The sequence below is a fragment of the Urtica dioica genome, chromosome 1 (assembly GCF_054948205.1).
Source record: "Urtica dioica subsp. dioica isolate 48M chromosome 1, U.dioica_male_clone48M_v1_H2, whole genome shotgun sequence".
In the NCBI taxonomy this organism is placed as follows: Eukaryota; Viridiplantae; Streptophyta; class Magnoliopsida; order Rosales; family Urticaceae; genus Urtica; species Urtica dioica.
Window position 1 is genome coordinate 11,622,775 of NC_142756.1, and position 26,476 is coordinate 11,649,250.

Below are 26,476 nucleotides of genomic sequence, written 5' to 3' on the forward strand. Positions count from 1 at the left end.
TTTCATGTTTTCAAGGAAGAACGGATGTTGGAGGAGTCTTAATACGCTGGTGATAATTTATGTGGTGGTGGTGGTGGTATAAATATAAATTTTAGCATATATGATTATTATTATTATTATGTATGGGCAGTTTAGTCATTTCTCTTTCTTTTGTGATTGTAATTTGTGTATATCGCAAACTCATGTTTGCATTCGGATCATTACGTTATTATCAATATATCTGGAACTCCTTAAATTATCAATAAAAAGCTAATCCTTAAATTATCAATAAAAAGCTGGAGGTTATTTAGTTTGAACTTTGAAGAACTTGTGCATGAATGCTATCATGTATCTGAGACACACAGAGAGACAAGAGAGTGAGAGAGGAGTGAGAGGGAGTGAGAGAGCTGAAGAAGAATTTGGGGGAATTCAAAGAAAACTTTGTTTGTACAGTAACGTCTTGTTTTTATTTATCTAAAAACAAAATAAAATAAAATATAATAAAAATTAAAAAAAAAAAAGAGAGAGCTTGGGTGAAAATATGATGAGGTTCATGGGAATATTGTTGGTTATATTGTTGGTCATACTCTTCTTCTTTGTGGTTATATTGTTGTTCATGGGAGTCTTGAGGTTCTTCAAAATATGATGAGGATTTTCAAATTGGTGAAAATTTTATTGATTTTAGTCTTCCATGAATTTGGATATTGGAATCTGGATTAGAATTGGACTATGGATATGGTTGAATATAAGGGAATATTGGAAAGAGGGGAGGTTGAGTTTGGTTGAATGTCGGAGGCAAGTAAAATGTAGTAGGATGTTAAGTAGGGTGGTGCTTGGAGCTTAGGAAATTAAGACTTCAGACAAAGCTAACCACAATTCTTGGGCAATTGGATTGAGGATGGAGATGGAGAAATTGGCTGTGTGTTTTGTGGCAGTGGTTAATTACCTCTTGGGGAAGATGAGGGTGATCTTTGGAACGAGAATACATGATATCAGTAAGTAAAAATAATAATAATAATTAACCACAAAATGATTAGGAAGCGCTGAATAATTTTATAAATAAAAAGAAATTTGTAAATAAGGTTCAAGCACATTAATAAGTAACAGAATATTGGTAGACTTCTAATAATAAACTATAAAACTTGTAAAATAAGGGACAATGAGTAAGGCGCGGAATATTGGTAAATTTCTTCTAATAATACTACTGAATCATATAGACCTAAATAGATTTTGGAAGTTTATCCATCAGTCCAACAATGCGAAAAAAAGTGTGAAGCAAAGCAACATAAAGGCATGAAGACAGTAACACTACACAGACTAACCGTCAAATTTCACATAAGTTTCACATGTATTTTAATCAACGTGTAACATGTATCAACCCCAACCGAGCAAATAAAAATCAAATAAAAAAAAAATACTTGGAACTACGTTTATCTCGGACAGGAACATGAATGCCTAGAAAAGATAATCCAAAGTTAAGACATCATTACAGTGTTCTCGAGTTCATTCAATACAATTTAGAAGTAACTAAATCCCCTTATAAATTACAGTACAAGATAGAAACCGAAGTGCCATCCAGAATTCCACTCTCGAGGGACACCGTCTTTAGTTCTTAAAGTTTGTATATAAGTGGATAAGAAGAGACACGGGGAGCCGGGGTATTCTATTTCAATTTACAATAATAACTGACATCCTCACTGGCATCGAAAAAGCGTAAAAAGAATGCTTTTAAGCGTACATTAGAAAGGGAAGGTTCTAAAATAGTTAATACCGCTTAGGGAATGGAAGGAAAGGAAAATAAAATAAAAGAGAAAAAAAGCACCGCCGGAATTAGTAGTCAAGGTTGCCCATGGAAGCAATCCCGGTGGTGGTGTTTCTCATGTCTTGTCGGTTGATGTAATCGTCGCAAGCGTTTGAGCTGTTGGAAAGCTTCTGGCTCGCGACGGAACTTGCAGGGTTTAGGCCTTCTTTGCCCATTTGCTGTACTTCCTGTGGAGACAGTATCTTTATAAACCAAACGTTGTTCACGAACTCCCTGCAAAAACCAAAATCGTTATTATTATTAAGACCACCAACTGATTAGTCAATCTGAGTGCTCAAAATTAGGTACGGCACTCTCGGGAGTGAAGTTAACACTCGGGACAGCGGCCAAAATATGTAAACCTATGAATGTATGGAATTGATGTCTTGTTCAACAGAACCGTTTTCCAGTCATACATGTATTTGCATGTGTGAAAGTGAAGACATACAATCCAATGCGAGTTCGAAAACAACATTTAGATGGAAAGAAACATCCACCAACAATCCAGAATAAACATGCAACAAAGTGGCTAAACAAGTCTTCATAAAACCTAAAAGTTCGAACAAGTGTGAAAGACTGCAGTAAATGACGAGCCACGAATTAAATCTTGCAATGAGGAACAATTTGGATCATCTTTAGCACTCTAACCTTGTATTACTTTCTCGCACTGCAAACACCATTCCACATGGACTAAACAACCTTGCCTTATAGTTTGGTCGGTTTGAACCATTTTTTTTTATCACATTGCTATTTCAGTGCAAACTCAATTTTTTTAACCCTTCTAAACAGCGCAATGCAGAACCTAATAATCCTAGCCTTCCATTTTCACATTAACAAATCCCCCAAGGCACGTATACTGCAGAATAACAATTACCATTTACTTGAGCAAGGTTTCAACAAGCAATTAGTCCTTAAGGATATATTGGATTGTTTATGAAATATGAAATGCGAGCAAAGCCTAAATAGAAATGTGGGCAAGAATAACAGTTGGACTTACTGCCAAGGGTCATCACCGAGGAGAAGAACGTCATTCTCCCGGTCGACAAAAACAAGCTGCCAGCCTGATCTCTGAGGGTCCTCCAGTTGGCCTTCAAGGCCAAACATACGAGCGAGCTCACTGCGTAGTTCATCATAGCTACTGAACTTCGATATATCCAGTGACCTCCCAAAGGACCCCGATTTATGAACCTGTCAGAATCACAATAATTAAACCAACATGAATGTGGACAACAAGCAACACTAAGCACCGTCAAGAGGAAGAAAATCAAGTATGTAACAAAATAACTGCATTTTCCAGGAGGGAATAAGAAAATAAGATGAAATGCAGATTACCTTCACAAAGGTTCTGGTTGATGGATTCACTTGATCCCCGTTTTCGGAAGACTGCAAGAAACCGGATTCGTCAACACAACTCGAAGTAGTCATGTCCGGATTAAGGGGAATTTCAGTGCCTGTGGGATTTGAAAAATTTGAAGAATCAAACGGCATTGAAAGTGAATCATTCTCTTCGCTGCCGATATTTCTCAGATTTGAGATACCGTTCTGCAGCATGAGAGACGAAGAATCAATGTTAACCCCAAACAAAAGGTTGCTGTGTGGATCATTAGCTCCTTGGTACGCAGTGTACTCCCTTCCAGGAAACGGAGGCAGAGCAGTGAGGTCGGAAACGTTTGTTTGCGGCGGTCCTAACTGCTCTACCTGGGGCAGCACACTCTGTACTGACCCAGATGAAATCTGGGGCTCAACTGAAATTTGTTTGGGTAACATTGAAGAAGAAGACATCCCATTCTGGGACAACGAACCCAACATGCTGTGGATTTGGGAAACGTCGGATGAGGAGATGGGATTCGCGACAGAGTCAGGAAAGTTTGGCTGATGGCATGGGGACGGGATGGCCTGAAGAGATGGAGACTGGGACTGACTACTGGAAGAGAAGTTAGAGAGAGCCGACATGACATTCGGAATATTCTGCTGAACTGACAACTGGTGCAATTGCTGTGGTGAATGAAGCTGTTGTGGCTGTTGCTGGTTCTGCTGTTGGTGCTGAATTTGTTGGTGGCGCTGATCATTATATGGGTGGTAACGCTGAAGCTGTTGTTGTTGCTGTTGCTGTTGCTGTTGCTGTTGCTGTTGCTGTTGTTGTTGCTGTTGTTGCTGCTGTTGCATAAGCTGAGCCTGAGCTTGAGCTTGAGCCTGAGCCTGAGCCTGAGCCTGAGCCTGAGCCTGGGCTTGGGCCGGGGCCTGGTTTTCTTGGAAGCTCTGAAGGAAAGAGTTCTGGGGATGGGACTGTGGCAACATTTGCCTGTGAATCAAAGCCGCAGGGCTGGTTGCAGCGTTTTGTGGCTGCTGGAACTGCATAAGAGACTGCACCGAAGGTTTTGAGGGATCCACTGCCCTCATTTCTTGCAGCGCCGCCGCAGCCATTGCTTGGTACACATCGGGTTGTAGACCCGCCATCGTAGCGTCAAGCCTTGGCTGCATCCATGGTGCCATCCCGAGACCTTGGAAGTTCAAGGGTTGGAGGCCCGGATCCCCAAGTCCTCCTTGAAGCCACATCATAGGAGAGTTCATGCCCATATCGCCATCTTTAAGAGCTGAATTATGCATTTATAACAAAATACGAGGAAAACAGACAGATTTTAGTCGAGAACATGAGGCTGGTTATTCAAATCTGAGGAAATGAAAATCAATTACATACCATGGAAAGATGGTAAACCCGCTGGCCACGGCCTCTTCAGCCTAAGGGGAAACGGGGACGGATACATTGGAAATGTCGTTAATGGTTCGATCTCCCACAAGGAGACTCTTGGCTGCCTCTCCCCTGCAGTGGATTCATCCCAGCCAACCTGTTTCGATATTTGATACCAGATATTTGTTTTAGCAGGGTGTGTCTATCGCAGCTGAGCTAATTCTATCAACGGAAGCCCTTGATTTAAAGATATCAATCAATCCAATCACCAAAATTGTACAAACCTTCACAGAGCGCCAATGTGAATTCGGCCAGCGGGTAGGATCCAGGTCACTAATGCCAGTTATTGTTCCCATGTATCTGGCCAGGCGGATAAAACCAAGTAAACAAAGTATCCAACACTTGCGTCTAAAAAATAATTCATTTCAAATAATAAACATATAAAAGGAGACACGTTGGCTGCTGAAATGCATTTTGAAAGTAAAATGCATTTATAATTACTTATGTATCAAGTTATACTAACATATAAGAGACAGCCTTAACATTAGTAGCTTCTTTGGGATCTTAAAAATATGATTGGCAATGAACATTTTGTACTCATCGTAACAATAAGCAGAAGCTAAATACAACCTACCTACGAACACTTGACTCTTCAGTTTCAAATAGCATCCGAAACCGCATGCCCACAGAAACCCTTGTATGATAGACAGCTTTGACATACTTTGCCAGAGGTATGACAAATTCTGACGGACTTGCCCTGCAAAAGGAAAAGCTTGTTGTCTGACAACTAAAAAAAACAGAAAAAAATAAAATAAAATAAAATTTGTAATACAAGTGCCTTACCTAGGATTATAAAATATGGTGAACCGGCTATTAGTGGCTGCTGCGTGAGCTGCAGCAGCAAGCAGACCAATGTGCATGCTGTCACTGGATAATACCGATGAGGGCATCACAGTTTGGGGACGATTCGCTCGCCTGATACCCAATAAAAGCTGGTTCTTTTCGTTCCTGGTGGCAGACAAGGATTAAGAGGAAACTTAATATTAGCAAGGAAATTACAGACCAACCTCTTGGGGTTTGCAAAACAATTGTTATTTCAACTTCTAGAGAAAATAAATGTAAAGTAAAGTTTTTCAATGATTTATGAAAAATGGTTTTGAGAATCAGGATTAATTTGAGAACTCTCCTCATAATGGAGTTATGATTCATGCAGACTAGCCTTGTAATTTATTTTCTAAAAATGTAGAAGTAAATATATCATAAGATGCAGTAGAAACAAACGAATAAGAATGTTGAAACCCAAACCAGATAAAAAGGACAGAATCACCAGCAACGAGTCTCTTCGCACTAACAAATACACTCCATCCCGTTGTAAGAAGATGCCTTTTGGGCTGACCTGCTCATACATTCAACAGAGAGAAAATTAGAAGTTGAAATTGAAAATTCTACTCTGCATTTGTTTTTTAGAAGTCACTAGAGAAATCCACAATCTGACATTATTCAGTTTGTCTGTTTTGAAGAGGTCATCCATCAAAAAATTACATGAAAATATATAATTCTGCAAATTTAACCAATATATACTTGTATTGTAATCCCAATACTCCACCGCTTTATCTGGGAGCAAGTCCACAGAAATAAAGCGTTTAACTATACATTTATTAAGCAATTTAAAGAAATTTAAAACAACTCTCCGACTCAATAAATGAAAAAATAAAAATTAAAAAAATTAAAGAATTCCAAAGTTCCTTTTATAGCCTCATTGCCATATGACTGATTACCTCGCAATAAACGATCAAATAGATATTAAAAAGTATTCCCCAAACTGTTTTATAGCCATTGCCATTTTGACTAGGTAATCAGGAATTCAACTCGACTCTTATCTACAAAAAAAAATTATGTGTTCCACTCACTATATAACATTTCAAGGAGATCCCTATATAAATTCACACTGCCTGGATACAATGTGGCCAACAAATATTTTTGGTTAAGGAAACAAGGGACCGGTTTACTAATGGTCAACCTGTAAAGATACAGTGCTAAAGGGGAAAATATGCATATAACACCGAATTAATGAGTCAAATCGCTTCCCTAAATAAGAAGTCATTATTGTTTCCTTGAGTAAATCTCCTTCACAACATTACCTTATCAGAATTACTTTTTCATGATTATGTTTTAACTGATAATGCACACAGATTCTGTCTTAGACCTATTTTACACAGAACATTATCATGAAAGTTATGCTGAAAAAATGAGAACAAAAACAAAATAAAGAAACATAACTACAATATTAGGGACCAAGATAACAATTCAACTTTGTTTGTTTTTAAATCTTCAACTTGAACCGAACCCATTACCATTGAGCTATCATCTATTTTCAAATAGCATTTGATAAATGAGCTCATTAGAACAATTTAGCTGCATTTTTTTTTCCTTTAGAACTTCTACATAAAATTGGACAAATAAACTATTTAACTTAAGTGGAGGATATTACTCTGCCTATAAAACAAAAATAGAGTGGATTTTTCACAATTTTCCAGCATTTACATTATTATAATTTCTGAACTCAATAACTAATAAAATGAATAGACTTCTGCGAAAAATCAGTGTGAACGTCTGTCTCTAAAATGGGCAGGCCACTTTCCTAATAAATTGTAACGTGTTCTGTTCACGGCTTCAATACCTACAGGAGTATTACAGTACCCTTTTCGGAAATGTTAATGAAATGCACCTCGAAATATATGCCGAAATTTCCATTCATTGTCGTGAAGATCCCTCGCTATTAGCTCTTGAGCCGGGGGCTGCTGAGAGTAATCCTACAGAAAGTCCAAAACTAGATAATTAACTCGCCAATTTTAAACAGGAACACATAAAACAAATAAATTAATGAAATAGATGTGAATGGCTTACAAGTGGGGGAAAGACTTTTTCGGCTGCCCGGCGAGGAACAGAGAATCCTCCATGAGTGCTAGTGTCACTTGCAGTCAATGTCTTACAGAAATAATTTGTTGGCTGTTTACTTGGAGTACCCAGTTCTGCGGGAAGTAGGTAGACTTCTTTTTGCTCTTGCTATAAAAGAAATATTTGTAAAAAAATAAGGAAAATTATAAAATTCCAATGAAGAAACCACAGGACGTGAAATAATATGTACCGGACTAAGAGGTTGCAGGGTCATTTGAGCATATACTTCATCAGTCTCTATATCAGCCTGTACATAACATACTAAAACGTCATGAAATCTGCGAGGGGAAACTGTCGACGAACATGGTAAAACTAGATGTACTCACGTGCATAGTCACATTGTGAAGCTGGCAGATTAGTTGTGGGGGTAAGTTGGGATAATTGGGTATGTGAGCATCTACTTCCTTGTTTGTAGAGGCAGCAACCTGTGAAGAAATACGTAAAATCTATACAAATTACAGGCAGGACAAGAATTTCAGCAAAACAAGAATCAGAATAAACTAATATTTCCAAACATATGTGCCTCATCTTCTCTTTTTTTCTTCCCTTTTTTAACCATTAGAAATTAAAAGGAGAAATGTCCACCTTTAGCAGTTGTAATTCGGTTTAAGATTTTTGGTCCGAACGTGTTGCACACAATAGATCCGAATCTTACACCCGCCCTAATGAACTATCATATCTCCAAAAATAACCCCATTTCTCCGGTCACATTTCATTCACAATATGCATAAACTATCTATAAAGAACAAAATTTCCATTTCTATCCTAATAATTTAGCCGTTAAGGTAGCTCACAGAAAGGTATAAGCTTTTACGGACATACAATGCTATGGAAGGTTGAAAATAGAAAAACAAATTAAAAAATTCAGTTTATAATATGTATCACTGAGAGTTTATATAACACATGTTTTCTATAGTAATGATATCATAGTCGCCTTATTGGTCTAACTCTACTAACCTGCTCACTATGACCCTGGGGAAAGTAGACCACACGGCTTCCAACAGGAGGCAAAGACACAAGAGGACCCGCACAAGCATGCCATAACTCAGAATTCAAACATTTCTTCTCCCCTGCAAATAGTTCCAATTATGTCATTAAAAAGCAGGACATAATTATTATTAATATAATTATTGTCAAAGCATAAAATCCAGCGAAGCATTTCATCCAAAAGATCCACCAATTAACTATTTTCTAACTACAGAAAGAAAAGGTAAATGCGGTTCAAATTCAACCACTTAAAGATTAAGTCGAGCTTATGCATGAGATATCACAACTTATAGTTACTAATGAAATCCCTTCAATATTACCTATAATTCGTAACTAAAAATAAACAAACTAAGTAACGTAGTAACCGCAAAAATCAACACACCGACAATCACTAAACGAGTCAAAGCAAGCGTCAATGCCAAGTCAACGCTTACACATGCACGATCAAGCCCAACTCATTGGAAACCCATAAGAGCCAATAAAATTTGTCCAAATTGCAAGGAAAAAGACAAATTAAATTTCAAAGCGAAACCTATTCGAGAGAAAAAGTAAATGACTTACCTTCTTGAGGCGGCTGATGATTAAACCCGGAGGAGGACGAGGAAGAAGAGAGTCTCATTCTTCAACAAACCAAAAGAAACAACGAAACTAACAAACAAGACAACAGAGCAAACTAATTTCCAAACGAACAGTTAATTTTTTCGCAGCACTGTTTCGTTTACCCTTATTATCAGACCACATTCACGTGAAACTCACTTCCCACTCCTCGTCCGTACAACTCGACCACGGAAATGGCGGTTGAAAGAACAGCCGACCCACCCACCCACCCCCCTGGACCAGAGCAACGACAATAAACCCTACCAATCATCCAAAACCAGTACCGATACAGAACACGAAATCCCTCGCCCTCATACGAGCCAGATCTTAGTTCCCCAAACCCTAGGCGCCATTAAAACCGAGCTCCGAGAACACCAATTGAAGCAAAAGAAGCTAAGAAAACCCTAGGAAAATCGAAGTCCCTCCGCCGAATTGAGAAGCTCGGGAGTCCCGCGAAACCCTAGAATCGCTCAGATCTCGCAGCGGAACAGAGTGCGAGCTTCAGAAGCAACGACGATGACGAAGAAGAAGAAGAAGAAGAAGAAGAAAGTCCGTACTTCGTGTGAGTTGGCCGAGAAGAGCTTGAACCATAAAAGTCGCATTCTTCGAAAGCTCTCGTTCGCTTGGATTTGACTGCGGTGAGACCAAAAAGAGAAATAAAGAATAATAAAATGAAAAATGAAAAACGAAAAGGTTTCTGCTTCGGAAGCTGAGTGTGTGTGTGTTCGAGAGAGAGAAGAGAGAGAGAGAGAGAGAGAGAGAGATTTTTTCGGTGGTGAGCTTTATTGGGTCTATGTTTATTTTATTTAAAAAATTTATTGTATGGTTTTGGTCTACCGTCAATTAATACAGTGGTAATTATTGCTGGCTGTCACTTTTTTTCATGTGAGAGAAAGAGAAAAAAAAAGAGAGAGAGAGTGTGTGTGGGGTAGTGTCCATAGGGATGGCTGTCAGAAGCAATAACAAAAGAGAGGAGAGAGAATAAAAATATATATAAATAAATAAATAAAACCCAAGTTCTGTACCAAAATCTAGGACTTAAATATTTTGCCCTAGATTTTTGCTCTTATTAGCTTACCTAGCTGTATCTATCTATATCTAGTCCAAAGTCATCATTCATTTATCAATTTTATCCATTTTATTACTTTTGGGGAAGAAATTTGGGCTTTTGGGAATTTCATCTTATATGCTTTTGGTAAAGTCTGAATTCGAGTCTTTTGGGAATTTCCCATCTAAAATCAAATTGGGATCACTGAATTATTGATTGTACGAAATTGTAAAATGAATGAATCTGAGGGAAGATATTGGAAGAGAAAATGGTTGGGAAACTTGGGATAATTGAGGGGGGTAAAATGGTTATGGCTTTATTGCAAAAAATAAAAAAATATAAAAAATATTAGTTATGGCTTTGATTTTTCTTTTCTTTTTTCTTAGGTACATCCTTATCTTGGTATCTATTATTCTTTGGAGCTTATAGAGATCTCAACTTAACTGGCTGCCAAAGCTTAGACTGATTATTTCTTTCTTTTTTATTTCCTTTGTTGAAAAAGTTTGAACTGGCTATTCTTCAAGTAGGTCATGAGGTGAATGAATATAGCAAGTTTTTATTTTAATCTTGGTAAAGGCACAGGATCTAACATATATTCTGATAATTATGTGAGTTCTGTATACAATCTAATATAGTAAGAACCTGGATTATTACTTGCTAAATATGAGAGTAAAAGTTATGAAAATGACTTGGCTATTATCAATTGCTTTTGTACATAGTTTTGTTTTGGATTAAGGATTGAAGATTGAGGAATAGAAAATACAAAAACTAAATAAGAAAGACATGAACTATAGCTTTTGCATAAAAGCTTATGATTTTAGCCTGACTTTTGGAATGCAACTTAGGATTTTATGATGGAAACTTGTCTAGCTTTGAGCTTGGTACCACTATTCCGAAACACATGCCATGATGCTTTGTATTTTAATATAATATATCAATTTCATAGGTCAATGTCATGATACTAATTCACCAATTGCATGATGCGTATCTTTGAGGATTTTTAAGCAATAATCTCATAGTTTTAAACTAAAAAAAATTAAATAAATATGGTAAAAATGATTATGATCTAAAGTAAAGGTGGACATTTTGACAAGTTAAAATTAATTAATCGATCAATTTACATTTTAACTATTTTTCGTCAAAATTAACCAATCGATTAATTTTAGCCGCAATTAACCAACCACCAAAAAAATAAATTTTTTAACCTAACAGTTGATTGGTTAAACATTCTAAACGCGCGGTTAACTGGTCAAATCTTTAACCGTTTTGAACAATAAATGATTAACCGCTACAATTATAATTAAATGTTAACCGTTTAATCATTTTGATCACATTTAGGTCTAATTTTATACGCAAATTATTTATTTAGATGCGTCTACAGTTCTTTATAAGGTGTTTCTACTGAAAGAGATATATTATGAAAAACTGTGTATCATGTGATGTCTCCATGTTGTTGTTAACAAGTTCAGTAACAGCCATGATTTACCATATTAATAAGACAATTAAAAATTGTAAATAAACAGAATTGGTAACACAATATTGGTAACCCAGTTCGGAAAATCAAGCCTACGTCTAGTGGTATGATACTTCTGGTGGAAAAGAACTTCACTATCAAGGGTAGAATAAGTACAACTTGGTCCAATCTTAATGATCACCTTTCAGATATCCGTACTTCAAAACTACCCTAGTGAATTCCAACTCAGGCTCCTCTTGAATCTGTGTCCCCTCACTTCGACTCAACTCATTGACTCGTGGTTGATCAACGCTTATAATTGTACGTGATCTACAATATCGCGAATACAAATCAACTCTGTTACTCGCAAGAACAATGATGGGAAAGAACAAAACAAAGTTTATACCACGCAAGAACAAAGGTGTTTTTGCTCAATACTTTCACAAAAACTCTTAAGTGTATAACCAGACTCCTAAGGGTAGACTGTCTCTTTGTAGGAGTCGAAACATAGCAATAGATGTCTAAGTAGAGTTTTCATATTGATCATCTTGATCTGATTCGATGTAGAAAACTCCGAAAGCGTATCAATTAAAAATTCAAACTTGCGCAGAATAGAAACAGAATCGGATTTGTCACGATCTTGCCAAACAACACGTGTCATACCAAGATGTAAGACAAGAGACATCTTGGAAATAATTTTGCCAACGCACAAAAACAGCCAATCAACATAACAATATATAAGGTTATGAAGACATACACTCTTGTTATATTTAAAAATGATTTATAACATTAATTAAAATATTGACAAGATTATTTATTTAATTGGAATAAATTTTAAGACATAATTATTTACTCGATATTAGTAATATTAATAGATTTTTAATCAATCATAAATTATATCTTTCATATTAAACAAGGTTACTCTGATCCTCGACTAATAACTCATGTTTAGTTCCCTAAATAGTCATTTTGCTTAATTTGTGAGGAGTTTAGACTACTACTATATTTAACCACAACTCACTGATTTAGAAATCACATACGTTTATTTTAAAAAGCATTTGAAGATGTCAAAATTCAATTAGCAATAGTTACCAATGTCAAACAAAATGCACCGAAATACATGTGTTGAATATATGAGATCTACCAACTTGCCAAATCACTTAGAACATTACTGATCCTAGTAACACCCTTCGAGCAGCATTGACGGTGAGCTTAGACCTAAGTGTATTAAACTGAGGTGTGGCTAGTGGCTTATTCAGAATATCATCAACTTGATCAAGAGTGGGTATATGATGCACTTAAACTTATCCACCTAAGACCTTTTCTCGGACGAAATACATATATTATGTACTCTCTCTCTCTCTCTCTCTCTCTCTCTCTCTCTCTCTCTCTCTCTCTCTCTCTCTCATCTCCATGTTTGGCTTACTCTCCCATCCACCTTTTATGCTTTGCCACTCTTCACTATAATGACACTCATTCCCCTCCATACGTCTAGCTCCCGCCTCTCTCTCTCTCTCTCTCTCTCTCTCTCTCTCTCTCTCTCTCTCTCTCTCTCTCTACCACACCATGAGCCCTCCCTTGCAACCCCTTGACGACACAACAACTATTCCTTATGTTGTCTATTTCCTCTGGAGACCGCTACATCTTCCCCTATTTTGGTAAGTTGAACACATGCCTTCGAGCGAACTTTGACTCTTCATACCCCTAGCCTCAATCGACCCTAAAACGTGACGCACACTTGACCCTGAAACCTGAACCTCAATACTATTTTTTTCTTATTCTATTTTTAGGTTTTTCATCCATGTATTGGTTTTCAATAAACATCATCATCATCATTTGATATTATTGTTATTGTTTTTATTATTTTCGTCTTAAACTTTATCAATATTTAAAAACAAAACTGAATTAATATATTTTTAGTAAAGCAATAACAAATCCCATCAACTACTAATTAAATATCAAGACATATCGGCATTTCAGCCAGCAACCAAGACACACCAGTTTAATTAACTGTTTAATCGAAATTTTCTCATTTAGAATTGAAAATAACTTTGACTCCTAGATTTTTAAAGTGGATCATTTTAAATATGGGCAATTAGGTCAATAGCCTAATATTCCACCCTCCATTTAAAAAATAGTCCAAGTTTCATTTTATTAAGAAAATAGTTCACCAGACCGAAGTAAATTAATTAATTAGTTAAGTTAATTTAATTTACTTTGAAAAATAATCTTTCAGGCCAAAGTAAATTAATTAACCTTGTTAGATTAACTAATTTACTTCGGTCTGGTGGATTATTTTCGTAATAAAATGAAACTTGAGCTAAATCCTTAAAAGGAGACACAGAATTGACTAATTGCAACAAATACTCGCTTTAAATATGCCCCAATTCAGCCATTAACCCATTAGGCTATCTCCCTTTTAAAAAGTAGCTCAAGTTTCATTTTATTAAAAAAAAAAAAAAAAAAAAAAAAAAAAAAAACTAACCCACAAGTCTGCAATAAATTAAATTAACTAACTCTAATCCGAATTAGTGAGTTATTTTTTTTAAGGGTGATGTAGCTATATAGTCAATTTAAAGTTATGAATTTGTAAAAAATCCAAAGTTTGTCTTAATTTAGTGAAATAGCCAAAATGTGCAGTAATCTGGTTTTTTTAAAAAAAATTGACCTCAAGATTAATTTTTTTGATAGTGATAAATTGCTTATAATAATCGTCAAAAATTTTAATCCTAGCTATCAAAAAAATTATGAAAACGTAAATTTTGCTAATTTGTTGAAAAGTTGAAACTTTTGCTATTTTATTAATAAATGAGTTTCTTATGGTTATTTTGTACAACTTTTTTTTTATAAAATAAAACTTGAGCTACTTTTTTTAAAATATCCAATAAAATAACTAATTGTAACAAATTTCTTTTAAAATAATATGAGTAAATATAAAAATAGTAAGATTAGTCTAATTTAACCCAAAGAAAAAGAAAGAGTCGCTTTTAAATACTAAGGTTGACACCTCAGAGGCGTACATGCTTATTAATGAATTAAAGTTTGATGGTTTGCGAATAACAAATATGCACGATCAGTGTAAGTTAATAAATAAAAGTTATGTAGTTTTGCTTTTGGGTAAATGGTGGCAAAAGTCCATAAAGTTTCAAGAAACAGCTAAGTTGGTCCCAACCCCATTTGAGCGTCAATTTTTGACGACGTTACAACAAAAACGTTAGTCTTAACTGACTGTGGGTTTTAAGTCGCAATTTAAAAATAAAATGAAATAAATTGGCGAGGTTGGATAGCGATTCGGGCAATGGTCCGCCGATCTTGTTGCTCGCCAAGTTGAGCACTCTCAGCCTCATTCCTTCTTTAAACTCCGGGACTGTGCCCGAAATCTGGTTTCTTGAAACATCTAGAACCTCCAAGAAGCTGCTCGTCTTGTTGTTTACGATCGAGAGAGCGAACCCGAAAGCTGATTTGAGCTCAGATTGACGATCGAAATCCCGTCCGGCAGCTTGATCTCCGAGAGGTCCAACTTCAATTGGTTGTTCGAGAGCTTGAGCTTTTGCAGGGTCGACAGGTTGGCGAAGAACTTCTAAGCGCCGGCGTCGAAACGGTTGTCGGAGAGATCGACGGAGCTCAGGGAATCGGGCCTCGTGAAGCTCGGGAGAGCTCCGACTAGCTTACTCTCTACGTGATAAAGGCAATTCGCCCAATCCCGAGGGGATCGCCCAATCCCGAGGGGATCGCCCAATCCCGAGGGGATCTCTTCTCATCATTATATCTTACTCTTTACGTGAAAACGAAAATAAAGAGACAGAGAGAGATATAGAAATAACAAACCCCATGTTTTTCTGTCTGCAAATTTTCTCACTTTACCCAGAATAAGACTCTCTCTCTCTCTTTCTTTCTCTCAGATCCCAAGCTCCGACCGAAAAACCCACATCCAAAAAATGAAAGCAGTGAAATGGGCAACAGTTCTTTCTCTGCTTCTCTCACTCTCAGCCGCTTCGTTGGCTCAAACCCCGACGGTCTGCTCTGACTCAGACAGGTCTGCTCTTCTGGGATTCAAGGCCAAGATTTCCGAGGACACGACGGAGAGTCTCTCCACGTGGATCGGAACGGACTGTTGCGACGGAGGCTGGGAAGGAATCCAATGCAACGAGGCCGGTCGAGTCACGGTTGTTCAGCTCCAGAGGCCTGAGAAGAGCCGAGAGCTCTACATGAGAGGCACTATTTCCTCTTCCATCAAAAACTTGAATTCAAGCTCAAGGGGTTATTTCATTTTATTTTTAAATTGCGACTTAAAACCCACAGTCAGTTAAGACTAACGTTTTTGTTGTAACATCGTCAAAAATTGACGCTCAAATGGGGTTGGGGATCAACGGCATGACTAAAACTAAACATGAAGGACTTGTGCCGTAAAAAAAAAAGAATAGGGACCAACTTAGCTGTTTCTTGAAACTTTATGGACTTTCGCCGCCATTTACTCTTTGCTTTTTAATCAATGTTTCAAATATCGAATTATATAGTAGACCCTTTCAATATAATCATGGACTAGGCCTATAACTCATTTAAACTCACAACATTAAATTTCTAGCTTAATTATCTACTAATTAAAAAAATAGTTCAAAGTAAGACAAAAAACATGCGACATATAATGAGAGACATAGACTCGAGTTGGACTATTGTTCAATATTTGAATAATTAGATGCTATTTTAACTAAAATTAATCATTTGACTAAAATTCCCAATGTGTTGTAGTTGTCCGCCAGACTTTCATCTTCAAGATGTACTCCTCAATCGATAGCGAGAGGTTTTTCATAGTTTGGAAAATCACAATTGCAGAGATTTAGCTTTTCTTTAAGTCAAGTTGAGTCGCTCGATTGTGAACTAGACCTCTGATGAGCTTCGACAGCGATTGACATGTTCGAGCATCGATTCTGAGATGTAGGAGATTGCCCAACTCATGAGGAATTGATCGTACCTTGTCCATTTCTAAAAACTCAGGATTAGGTTGACGAATTGGAGTCTGGCTTGGATCTACCACAGTTTCTATGAACAAAGTTGGAATATGTATTGTTCCTTCAAGAATGCCTTCGAATCCATGAGCTCGTACTGCTGGTAAGACTTGAAACCTCCATAAAACGAAACTATATAGACGCGAGTTATCGTGTCCAAATATAATTTTTTTCAAAATTTTGACAGCGAAATTTGTCCCGTTTTTTGTTAAATTCATCTTATTGTAGAGGCGATTTCCCGCGTCTATTGAAAATGTCGCGTCTAATATGTATTTACCAAAATAAGAGACGGAAGATTTGCCTCCATTTTATTCATGGAGAAAATATATTATGGTGGCAAACGTGACGCAACTGATGGGTTTAAACATATTAGACTCGAGTTTCGTCCTTGATATTATAAATCCCCAAAATTATGTAAAACTTCGAATATAATTTCCTTCGATTCTCGCTTTTCTCTTCTCTGTCGCGCGATTCCCAGAAGCCGACCAGGTTTGCTCCGCCGCTCCTTGCTTCACCGCTCGTTCACTCCATCTGTTTCACTCTCTCTCACTTTTTGACTCTCTCATTCTCTCTAACTCTCAGTTTCTTCGTGAACCGCAGCGGACCAAATGGAACACCTCTGCAGACGAAAGGAATCACTGCCACGCTCAGGTATGTGTTTACAAATTAATTTTTATTCTTTATTTTTTCAAATTAGCTATTAATACAAAAAAATTGGCTACGTAAGCCACCTAAACTATAGGAATTGTAAATTAGCCAACCTTTAGTAAATACTTTGTAAATAGCCAACTTGCATACGTGACAGCCTATTAACTACCTTTTTTTACATGTTTGACTGGATTAAATAAGTCTTTTATTAATCTGTTAATAAGTTAACTTGGCTATTTACAAGAAATTAACGAAAGGTGAGCTATATCTCAATTCACTATAACCGTGTGGCTATATAACTTAATGTCCCTTATTAATATTTATCAATTTAATTTTTAGAAACTTCTTCCGCTTAGGTCTCGATCTCACCACTCCGCCGCTCTCAAAACTCGTCGCTCCGTCGCTCATGAGATTGAGTCTTTCTCACTCCATGTCTCACTCTCTCTCATTATCTGTGTTTCAATCTCTCTCCCTCCATCACTCTTTTTTTCAAACTATGACTCTCTCACTCTCTAGATCTCTCACTGTCGCTCAGGGATCCTCGTTGTCGCTCTGTGGCCGTGAACCAGTACTATCGATTCCGTTTACAGCACCGTCGAGCCCATCCAGCACCGTCGCTCTCTCCAATTTTTCCATTTTTTTCATTGGTATGTGTTTACATTTATTTTTTATGTTCTCTACGACTCTCTCTCTCTCTCACTAATTTCCTTCACCGACTCATGCTCAGGTGCGACGCTCTCTCTCTCTTTCTCGTTCTCTCCAACTCTCTCTTTCTTAGGTCCGACTAACACTCAAGTACGTGTTTGTAATGAGCTTTGTTTTTTTATTCTTCATTTTTTTTAATTTTTGTAATGCTCAGGTCCGACTAAGTTGCTGTGAAATGTTGTAGCCGTCGAAAAGCTCAAATCCATGTCTTCTTGCTCGAGGTTAAACCTGTGACCCGTTGCCATGAGATGTTCGTGGACCTGTGATCTGTTGTGGTCTGGTCTGGTCGTCATTGCCTGGGTCTGGTTGTCACTGCTCATGGTCTGAACGTGGTTTGTACACGTTTGCTTTTGGTCTGGTTGTCATCGTGTCGTACGTCTCTCTCTCTCTCTCTCTCTCTCTCTCTCTCTCTCTCCCTCTGTCTCATTCTCTCTTTTTTACTCTCTCTCAGTCCCTCACTCTCTCGGTCCGTTTGGTATGTAAGTATATCTTTTATAAAATAATTTTCTATGTCATGGATTTGAGTTATTAATTAGTGTGCTTGACTGAAGCTTTACGTTTACAAAGAAATTTCCACTGCCCGAGTTATTAGTTGTTTAATTATCTCGTCTCTAGTTTTACAATTGAAAATGATTTTGTACTTTTTGTGAACATAAGCCTTGATAGGCTCAAAGAAAAACTTGGTTGGCAAGTTTACTTGGTTGGCAAGTTTACTTGGTTAGCAAGTTTACTTGATCATCAAGTTTGAGGGCAAAGTAGTAATTTTATATTAAGTTTGTTTTCTATATAAATGCATGTTATGAGAACTAAAATTTAACTCCATCAATATAAATTCTACTTCTCATCACACTTCCTCAATCTAAGAGATATTGTCTCCAATTATTTTTATCTCTTTGTTTACATACTTTGAAACTTTGGCAAAGATCCTTTAGTTTAGAACCAACATTTGGTATCAGAGCCTATGCCGAAGTACATGGAGTCACCTAGCAAATCCACCGGAGGAGACACAACGGCGACGAAGATCAGGAAGGAAAGAAACGTGACGCTCAACTATCCGATGCTCACGAAGAGCAACTACTCAGTGTGGGCATTGAAGATGCGGGTGAATCTCCAGGCGCAAGGCGTTTGGGAGGCATTAGAAGATGGAGTTGTCGAAGTGCGTAAGGATAGGATGGCTCTCGCCGCCATCTATCAGGGAGTTCCAGAAGATGTCCTTCTCATGATCGCCGAGAAGGATTCCGCAAAAAAGGCGTTGGAGACGTTGCGGACGATGCACATGGGCGCAGACCGCGTCAAAGAAGCCAAGGTTCAAACCTTGAAGAGCGAGTTCGAGGTTCTCCGTATGAAGGACGGTGAATCTGTGGACGAGTTTGCCATGAAGCTTACATCCATAGTAACAAGTATTCGTTCGCTAGGTGAACAGGTGGACGAGACCAGCGTGGTCAATGTTGGAATTGATCTAGGGTTTAAGAAAAAGTTTAACGCTTCGTTAAGCGGCGGAATTTTAAAAATTTTCTTTTTCAAGTAAAACAGTTTTTACTAACCTAGACAAAGTGCAAGCACATGTAAATAAAACTAATATGAGCATAATAAATTTACTAACCTCTTTAGAAGCTTGAACGTTGATGAGCCTTCGGAAGGTTGAAAACGTTCGTCTCCCTCGCAGCACGTCTCTCTTTCTTTCCTCGGCAACTCGAGCAACCACGAAAGTTTCTATCACTAAATCACTCGAAATAAAAGGAATCAGTGAGTGTGCACTTTTAAACACTACGACTTAAGAACGAGTCTTGAAGTCGCAGAGCTAAACTCTAGGTCAAATGAGGACCTAGGTGCCAAAACAATAAAACGAAATTGACTAGAGAGAGAGGAGAGGGGCGGCCACAAGGTCTAGAGAGAGAGGCTCTCAATCTCTAACTTATGTGGAATGAGAAAAAAGAGAAGAATGAGGCTCCTATTTATAGGAGAGGTCTTACCTTCAACAAGGTAGTTTCCTCTTCTATAGAATATCACATATTCATGAGCCAATTTCCTATTTTCCTCTATTGAGTCACACGGCCAACATAGGCTTCAATAAGCCTTGGATTTGTTTCCTATTTTGTTCCATGCCTTGCCTTTGACTCTCTCTTGGCCGAAATACTTGTTTCCTCATAGAGGAAATTTGTTTCCTCTTTTTCTTTTGGCAAGTATCTTCATACATTTATGCACAAAATATTCTCTCTTCTCTTGGGTATGTTGGGCGCCTATTTCATCTAGAAAAGGCTTCTAGAAGCTTTTCCATTTGTTCATGACAACATGAAAAAGGCCCATTAAGAATTTTCAAGTAAAATTCTATGAAATGAAATTAATTCACAAGGCCCAATAAACATGTTATGGCCGTGTGATATAATATGTCATCATATGACATTTTCAAAAAATTTATTGACATTCATTTCATGCCATGTCCAAAAAGACAAAATTACCCTTTCGACAATTTTCGTTCTTGTTTTGACTTAGCTTCCAGTTTAACTATTCCTACTCGATGTGATTCGTGACAGTGACCTCATGGATCCAAATGAACAAAGCTTGAGCTAAATACTTGGACTCAAAAGTTCACAACCTTTTCCAAGTTTAGCTTAATGTCAACTGACTCCACTAAAGAGTTGACACTGAAAATCTCTCGGTTCAAATGAATTTATTTTCTACTCAAGAATTCAACCTAATTGTAATGAGTGGATCCACAAAATATTATCAGTGTTTACCCTTCATGAATATCATCAGCTAGTCGGGATTTACAAAATTACCATTTTACCCTTCTAGCTGTTATTTCCTCAACTCCTTTTTCGCTTGTGAATAAGTTAGAAACAATGTATTGACGAGGAGCTAACAAGTCACATTGTTTCATCCAAAAGAGTCAAGACTCAATTTGGACACTGGCCAGTTCATTTATTCACACTCCAAGGAACAAAGCATGAGGTGATATACATTGCATTTAAGCAATCTTGTACATGAATTCCATATCTATGAGAACTTCACAAAGTTACTCATGACATTCTCACAACTTAATACTTCACCAATAGGCCTTGTTCGGAATCACATAGTGAGTCCGAACTCTGACTTTCTCAAATGAGAATACGTAAGGTGTGAAATGGCATGTCTCGTTTCAAGATTAAGGTAAGCACGATGCAATTCATACGTAGTGACTTCGAGACATAAGAGGTTAAATGGTTTGTTCTTATCTTGTCTCTAGAAGTGCACTGGTCAATTCAGTACATTCGGAAGATACCTAGAAGAACTATAGAGTCTCCAACTCTCAATGCCTCATAACCAGACATCATAGATTCTTCTAACAATCATACTAATGTCAATAGTCCTTTGACCCTTAGATTGCGAATGTATCGGTTTAAGCAAACTACGAAGAGTTTGTTCATGCAAATCTACATTTGTCTCTTCGTAAGTTGTTAAGTTTGTTTATGGACTAAAGACTAATGTTTTATCATAAAGCTTCAAACAGACAAGAATGAGTGAATGAACGTTTCAACTTTTTATTAATGAATAAGCAATTACAAGCAAGAGTCTTCATGAGACTTTATTACATCAAATGTACAATATAAGGATTACAACTCTTCTTGTGGGCACCATTGACAACAGTCAAGAAGTTCCTGAGAGCGGCACCTCACAAGTACATGCAGATCGTGACGTCGATTGAGCAGTTCGGTGACCTCAAGACTATGTCAGTCGATGAGGTTGTCGGTCGTCTAAAAGTCCACGAGGAGAGGCTTCGGGGCTATGGCGACAAGGAAGAGGAAAAGCACCTCCTGCTCGCGCATGAAGAATTGATGGCCAAGCAGAAGAAGAACCATGGAGTCGAGTCTTCTTCCAGCTCGTCGAGGCGTGGCGGGTACGGCGGAGATGGCCGACCACGTGGTAGAGGCCGAGGACGAGGTCGAGACATGCGAGGTCGCGGTAGCAGCGCACCCCGTCAGGAAGGCACCACGACCCGAAGAGACAAGAGCACGGTGAAGTGCTATAATTTTCAAAAGCTCGGGCACTACGCATCGGAGTGCCGCAATAGGAACCACGGCGAGGAAGCGAATCTGATGAGATTCCATGAAGATGATCAACTCGCACTCATGTTCACCGAGCAGATAGTGAACTTGGAAGTACACAGGGACGAACAGGAGACATGCGTCGTAGGCAAGAGAGACGCCAAGCCTGGGCGAGAACCGGTCAGAGAGAAGACCAACCTGGAGGAGCCAGTCGATGCAGAGTCGAGCCCGGAACCCGAGCTGATGATGGCCGAGAAGAGGCCCAGCCCAGAGAAGACGGCCACCGAGATGGTGATGCTTGTCGAGGACAAGGTTATTGCGAACCTCCTCAGAGACGGAGAAGAGAAAGTCTATACCGGCGTTTGGTATTTAGACAATGGTGCGAGCAACCACATGACGGGAGACCGAGCTAAGTTTGAAGAGCTCGATGAGAAGATCACAGGGAACGTGAAGTTTGGCGATGAATCAATTGTCGAAATCAGAGGCAGAGGATCCATCCTGTTCCCGGGCAAAAACGGGGACCAACGTCTATTGACCCAGGTGTACTACATCCCGAAGCTGAAGAGTAACATCATCAGCCTTGGTCAGATGACGGAGGTCGGAAACACAGTGGTGCTAGCCGGGTCGTACTTAAATATGTGGAACAGTAGTGGTGCCCTGTTGATGAAGGTGAAGAGAACGCCAAATAGGTTGTACAAGATACTCTTGGAGACAGGCCAACCTGTCTGCTTAATGGCGTTCCTAGCAGACCCGGCTTGGTTGTGGCATGCACGACTTGGGCACGTAAACTTCTACGCGCTCAAGATGATGGGAGAAAAGGAGATGGCCTTTGGGGTACCGAAGATCGAACACCCCAACCAGCTGTGTGAATGCTGCATGGTCGCGAAGCAAGCAAGAGTGCCATTTCCGATCAAGGCCAAGTTCCGAGCAGAGCAACCCCTCCAACTAGTGCACGCGGAATTGTGTGGTCCAATTACCCCGGCGACCCTAGCCGGAAGTAAGTACTTTCTCCTACTTGTTGACGATTACAGCCGTTGGATGTGGGTATATACGCTCAAGGAGAAGAGTGGAGTCTTTGAAGTTTTTAAGAAGTTCAAGAGGCTCATGGAGAACCGGTCTGGACACATGTTGAAGACTTTGAGAACCGATCGAGGTGGAGAGTTTACGTCCCAGCAGTTCGAATAATTCTGTAATGAAGAGGGAGTCGAACGCCACCTTACTGCACCGTACACGCCTCAGCAGAACGGTGTGGTGGAGAGAAGAAACCGCACTATGATGGACACAGCAAGGAGTTTGCTAAAAAGCATGGAAGTCCCGGCAAGGTTCTGGGGAGAAGCAGTTAGACACGTGGTCTATCTGCTCAACCGCTTACCGACGAAGGCGCTAGGCGATCGCACCCCTTACCAAGCATGGAAAATGAAGAAACCTCATCTGGAGCATTTGAAGGTCTTTGGGTGCACCGCACATGTGAAGACTGTGGGACCACACCTCAAGAAGCTCGATGATCGGAGTATTCCGATGGTGTACCTTGGTGCCGAAGAAGGGAGCAAGGCGCACAGGTTTTACGACCCCCGACGCGGAAAAGCGCATGTGAGCAGAGACGCCGTGTTCGAAGAGAAGAAGAAATGGGACTGGCGCGACCAAAGGGAGAGCCCGAACAAAACTCAGTGGAGTTCATCCTCGAAGAGGCAGAAGCGGTCGAGCAGGAAGAGGGGGGAAGTCCCAGCCAAGGACCAACAATGTCCAGCTCAACGGAAACTAGCTCCCTTGGAACCAGCTCACCACCAGGCTCGCCCCAGGATCAAGGATGAGCACCCCGATACCAGAGAGTTCTAGCTCAGGAAGAACCATCTCGGGAGACTCGTCAATCAAGGACGTACCAAGAGGGTTCCTTCCCCTATCCGATGTCTATGGAGAAGCAAGAGAGCTTGAGTTGAGCCCTAATGAGCTCTTGTTGCTTAGTGAAGAGGAACCAGCTAGCTATCGCGAAGCAGCCACTGAGAAGGAATGACAGGAAGCAATGGAGAGAGAGCTAGAGTCCATTGAGAAGAATCAGACATGGGAGCTAGTCGACCTTCCAAAAGGTCACAAGTCCATTGGTCTGAAGTGGGTCTACAAGCTCAAGAAGGATTCAGAAGGCAAGGTCCTCAAGCACAAAGCCAGATTAGTCGCAAAAGGATACGTGTAGAAGAAGGGAGTTGACTTCGAGGAAGTTTTTGCTCCAGTAGCCAGACTTGACACAATCAGGCTTATCCTAGCCCTCGCAGCTCATCGAGGCTGGAAAATCCATCACCTGGACGTCAAATCGGCATTCCTAAATGGTGAATTGGAAGAAGAAGTCTACGTTGGTCAGCCAGAAGGCTTTATAGATCAGACTGCAGAGCACAAGGTGTACAAGTTGTCAAAGTCCCTGTATGGGTTGAAACAAGCACCACATGCATGGAACACTCGAATCGACAGGAGTATGAAGAGTCTTGGGTTCAAGAAGTGCTCTCAGGAGCAAGCAGTCTACACGAGGAATAACGGAGAGGAGGCCCTCATCGTCGGTGTGCACGTCGAAGACCTGATCGTGACTGGATCCAGTGCAGAAGGCATAAGCGGATTCAAGGAGCAAATGATGAAAGAGTTCGTGATGAACGACCTCGGACTACTTTCATACTACCTCGGCATCGAGGTCGATCAAAAGAAGGAATGCATCACGTTGAGGCAGATGGCCTATGCGAAGAAGATCTTGAAGCAGTTCGAGATGGCGGATTGCAACCCGAGCAAGTACCTGATGTAAGCAAAGTTGCAGCTCGGGAAGGATGAAAAAGGAACGCGAGTGGATCCCACAGAGTATAGGCGTGTCATCGGGTGCCTCAGGTACCTAACCCACACCCGACCTGACATCTCATATGCAGTGGGCATGATGAGTCATCACATGGAGAAGCCTACTAGTCTACACCAGCAGGCAGTGAAGCATATCCTTCGTTACGTGAAGGGAACGGCGAGCTACGGGATCCAATATGGAAGATGAAGTGAAGCTGAAGAACTGGTCGGTTTTACCGACAGTGATCTAGCCGGTGATGTCGATGGTAGAAAAAGTACCGGAGGGATGGCATACTATCTCAATGGGAATCTGATCACCTGGCAATCTCAGAAGCAGCGAACTGTGGCTCTATCTTCCTGTGAGGCTGAGTTCATGGCAGCGACCGCAGCAGCGTGTCAAGCGTTGTGGCTGAGAAGTTTATTGAGTGAAGTGACTGGAGCCGAGCAGAAACCAGTGACTCTCTACGTGGATAACAAGTCCGCAATCGCACTGATTAAAAACTCGGTGTTTCATGGACGCAATAAGCACATCGACACTCGCTTTCACTTTATTCGCGAGTGTGTGGAGAAGAGAGAGATCATCGTGGAATTTGTCAGCACCAGAGAGCAACGTGCGGACATACTCACCAAGGCCCTAGCAAAAGTCAAATTCGCGGAGATGCGAGAACTGCTCGGCGTGAAGAACTTTGAGCCAAATCAAGCTTACGGGGGAGAATGTGAACATAAGCCTTGATAGGCTCAAAGCAAAACTTGGTTGGCAAGTTTACTTGGTTAGCAAATTTACTTGATCATCAAGTTTGAGGGCAAAGTAGTAATTTTATATTAAGTTTTTTTTCTATATAAATGCATGTTATGAGAACTAAAATTTCTTCATCAATACAAATTCTACTTTTCATCACACTTCCTCAATCTAAGAGATATTGTCTCCAATTATTTTTATCTCTTTGTTTGCATACTTTGAAACTTTGGCAAAGATCCTTTAGTTTAGAACCAACACTTTTATCTTCTTAACCCAATATGTAGTAACAGTTTTCATATTAAAAAAAGAAACAGATTGTAGAAGCAAAATATATTCATAATGATTTATATCATATATCAACACAAGCATTATTCATAATTAGCTAGAGTTTTTTTTTTTTTTTTTAATTTATTTTGTTCTAAATTTTGTTTGGCAAATTAGTGTTTGCCATTCTCCGTTTCCGTACGTAGTTATCACAAGACACTCGTCACTGACCCGAGATACTTGATACCTCCCCGAGACACCCGTTCATCATATTTCGGTTAGTAAAATAGTTTTTGTTAAGTACATTTAATTGTTGGTGTTATTTTTAGATCTGATTTGAATTAGCATTTAAATTATTTAGTCAATTGTGTTGGTTAATGAAACAGTTATCACGAGACACTCGTCACTAACCCGAGATACTCGATACTTCCCCGAGACACTCATTCATCATATTTCGGTAAAAAAAAAAGTTTTTGTTAAATAAATTTGATTGTTGGTGTTATTTTTAGATTTAAAGTGAATAATTGTTTAGTAATTAAATTTTTAAAACTTGTAGAATTTTTTTGATCGAGCCACGGAGACTCGGTATATCTGGTTTGTAGTTTAGGAGTGTTATTTGTGGTTAAAAAAAATTAAATTTCCAGGTTTTGGTTTGTCAGTAGTATAGGGAAAATCATGTCGAATTTTTGGTAGAATTAATTAGTTGCTAATTTCTAGTTATAAATAATGTATAACTATCTTTGAATTTTTAATCACCGAAATGTCAAAT

General features: G+C 39.1%; 2 protein-coding genes across 2 annotated transcripts; one reads left to right on the plus strand and one right to left on the minus strand.

Moving 5' to 3' along the window:
- Positions 1–1,421: 1,421 nt before the first annotated feature.
- Positions 1,422–9,796, minus strand: LOC149407226 (auxin response factor 6-like). Its single transcript, XM_089612128.1, has 14 exons — positions 8,976–9,796; positions 8,385–8,497; positions 7,754–7,852; positions 7,618–7,674; positions 7,377–7,535; positions 7,198–7,282; positions 5,775–5,865; positions 5,313–5,477; positions 5,104–5,226; positions 4,754–4,829; positions 4,479–4,626; positions 3,113–4,374; positions 2,778–2,968; positions 1,422–2,014 (listed from the first exon to the last, which is right to left on the minus strand). Exons 1-14 carry the CDS (start codon positions 9,031–9,033, stop codon positions 1,810–1,812), a joined length of 2,832 nt encoding a protein of 943 aa, XP_089468254.1. The 5' UTR covers positions 9,034–9,796; the 3' UTR covers positions 1,422–1,809.
- A 9,036-nt stretch (positions 9,797–18,832) lies between these two features.
- LOC149407227 (uncharacterized) lies at positions 18,833–23,081 on the plus strand. The gene is made up of 2 exons (XM_089619377.1): positions 18,833–19,271; positions 21,499–23,081. Exons 1-2 carry the CDS (start codon positions 18,833–18,835, stop codon positions 23,079–23,081), a joined length of 2,022 nt encoding a protein of 673 aa, XP_089475503.1.
- Positions 23,082–26,476: the final 3,395 nt, after the last annotated feature.

Coding starts and splice junctions, on each gene's coding strand:
- LOC149407226 (XM_089612128.1), bottom strand. CDS start 9,033: ATGAGACTCTCTTCTTCCTCGTCCTCCTCCGGGTTTAATCATCAGCCG. Junction 7,853..8,384: donor CCCAGGGTCATAGTGAGCAG/GTTAGTAGAGTT, acceptor ATTTCTTCACAG/GTTGCTGCCTCTACAAACAA. Junction 7,536..7,617: donor CCCTGCAACCTCTTAGTCCG/GTACATATTATT, acceptor TTTCTTTTATAG/CAAGAGCAAAAAGAAGTCTA.
- LOC149407227 (XM_089619377.1), top strand. CDS start 18,833: ATGCCGAAGTACATGGAGTCACCTAGCAAATCCACCGGAGGAGACACA. Junction 19,272..21,498: donor GCTTACATCCATAGTAACAA/GTATTCGTTCGC, acceptor CATTGACAACAG/TCAAGAAGTTCCTGAGAGCG.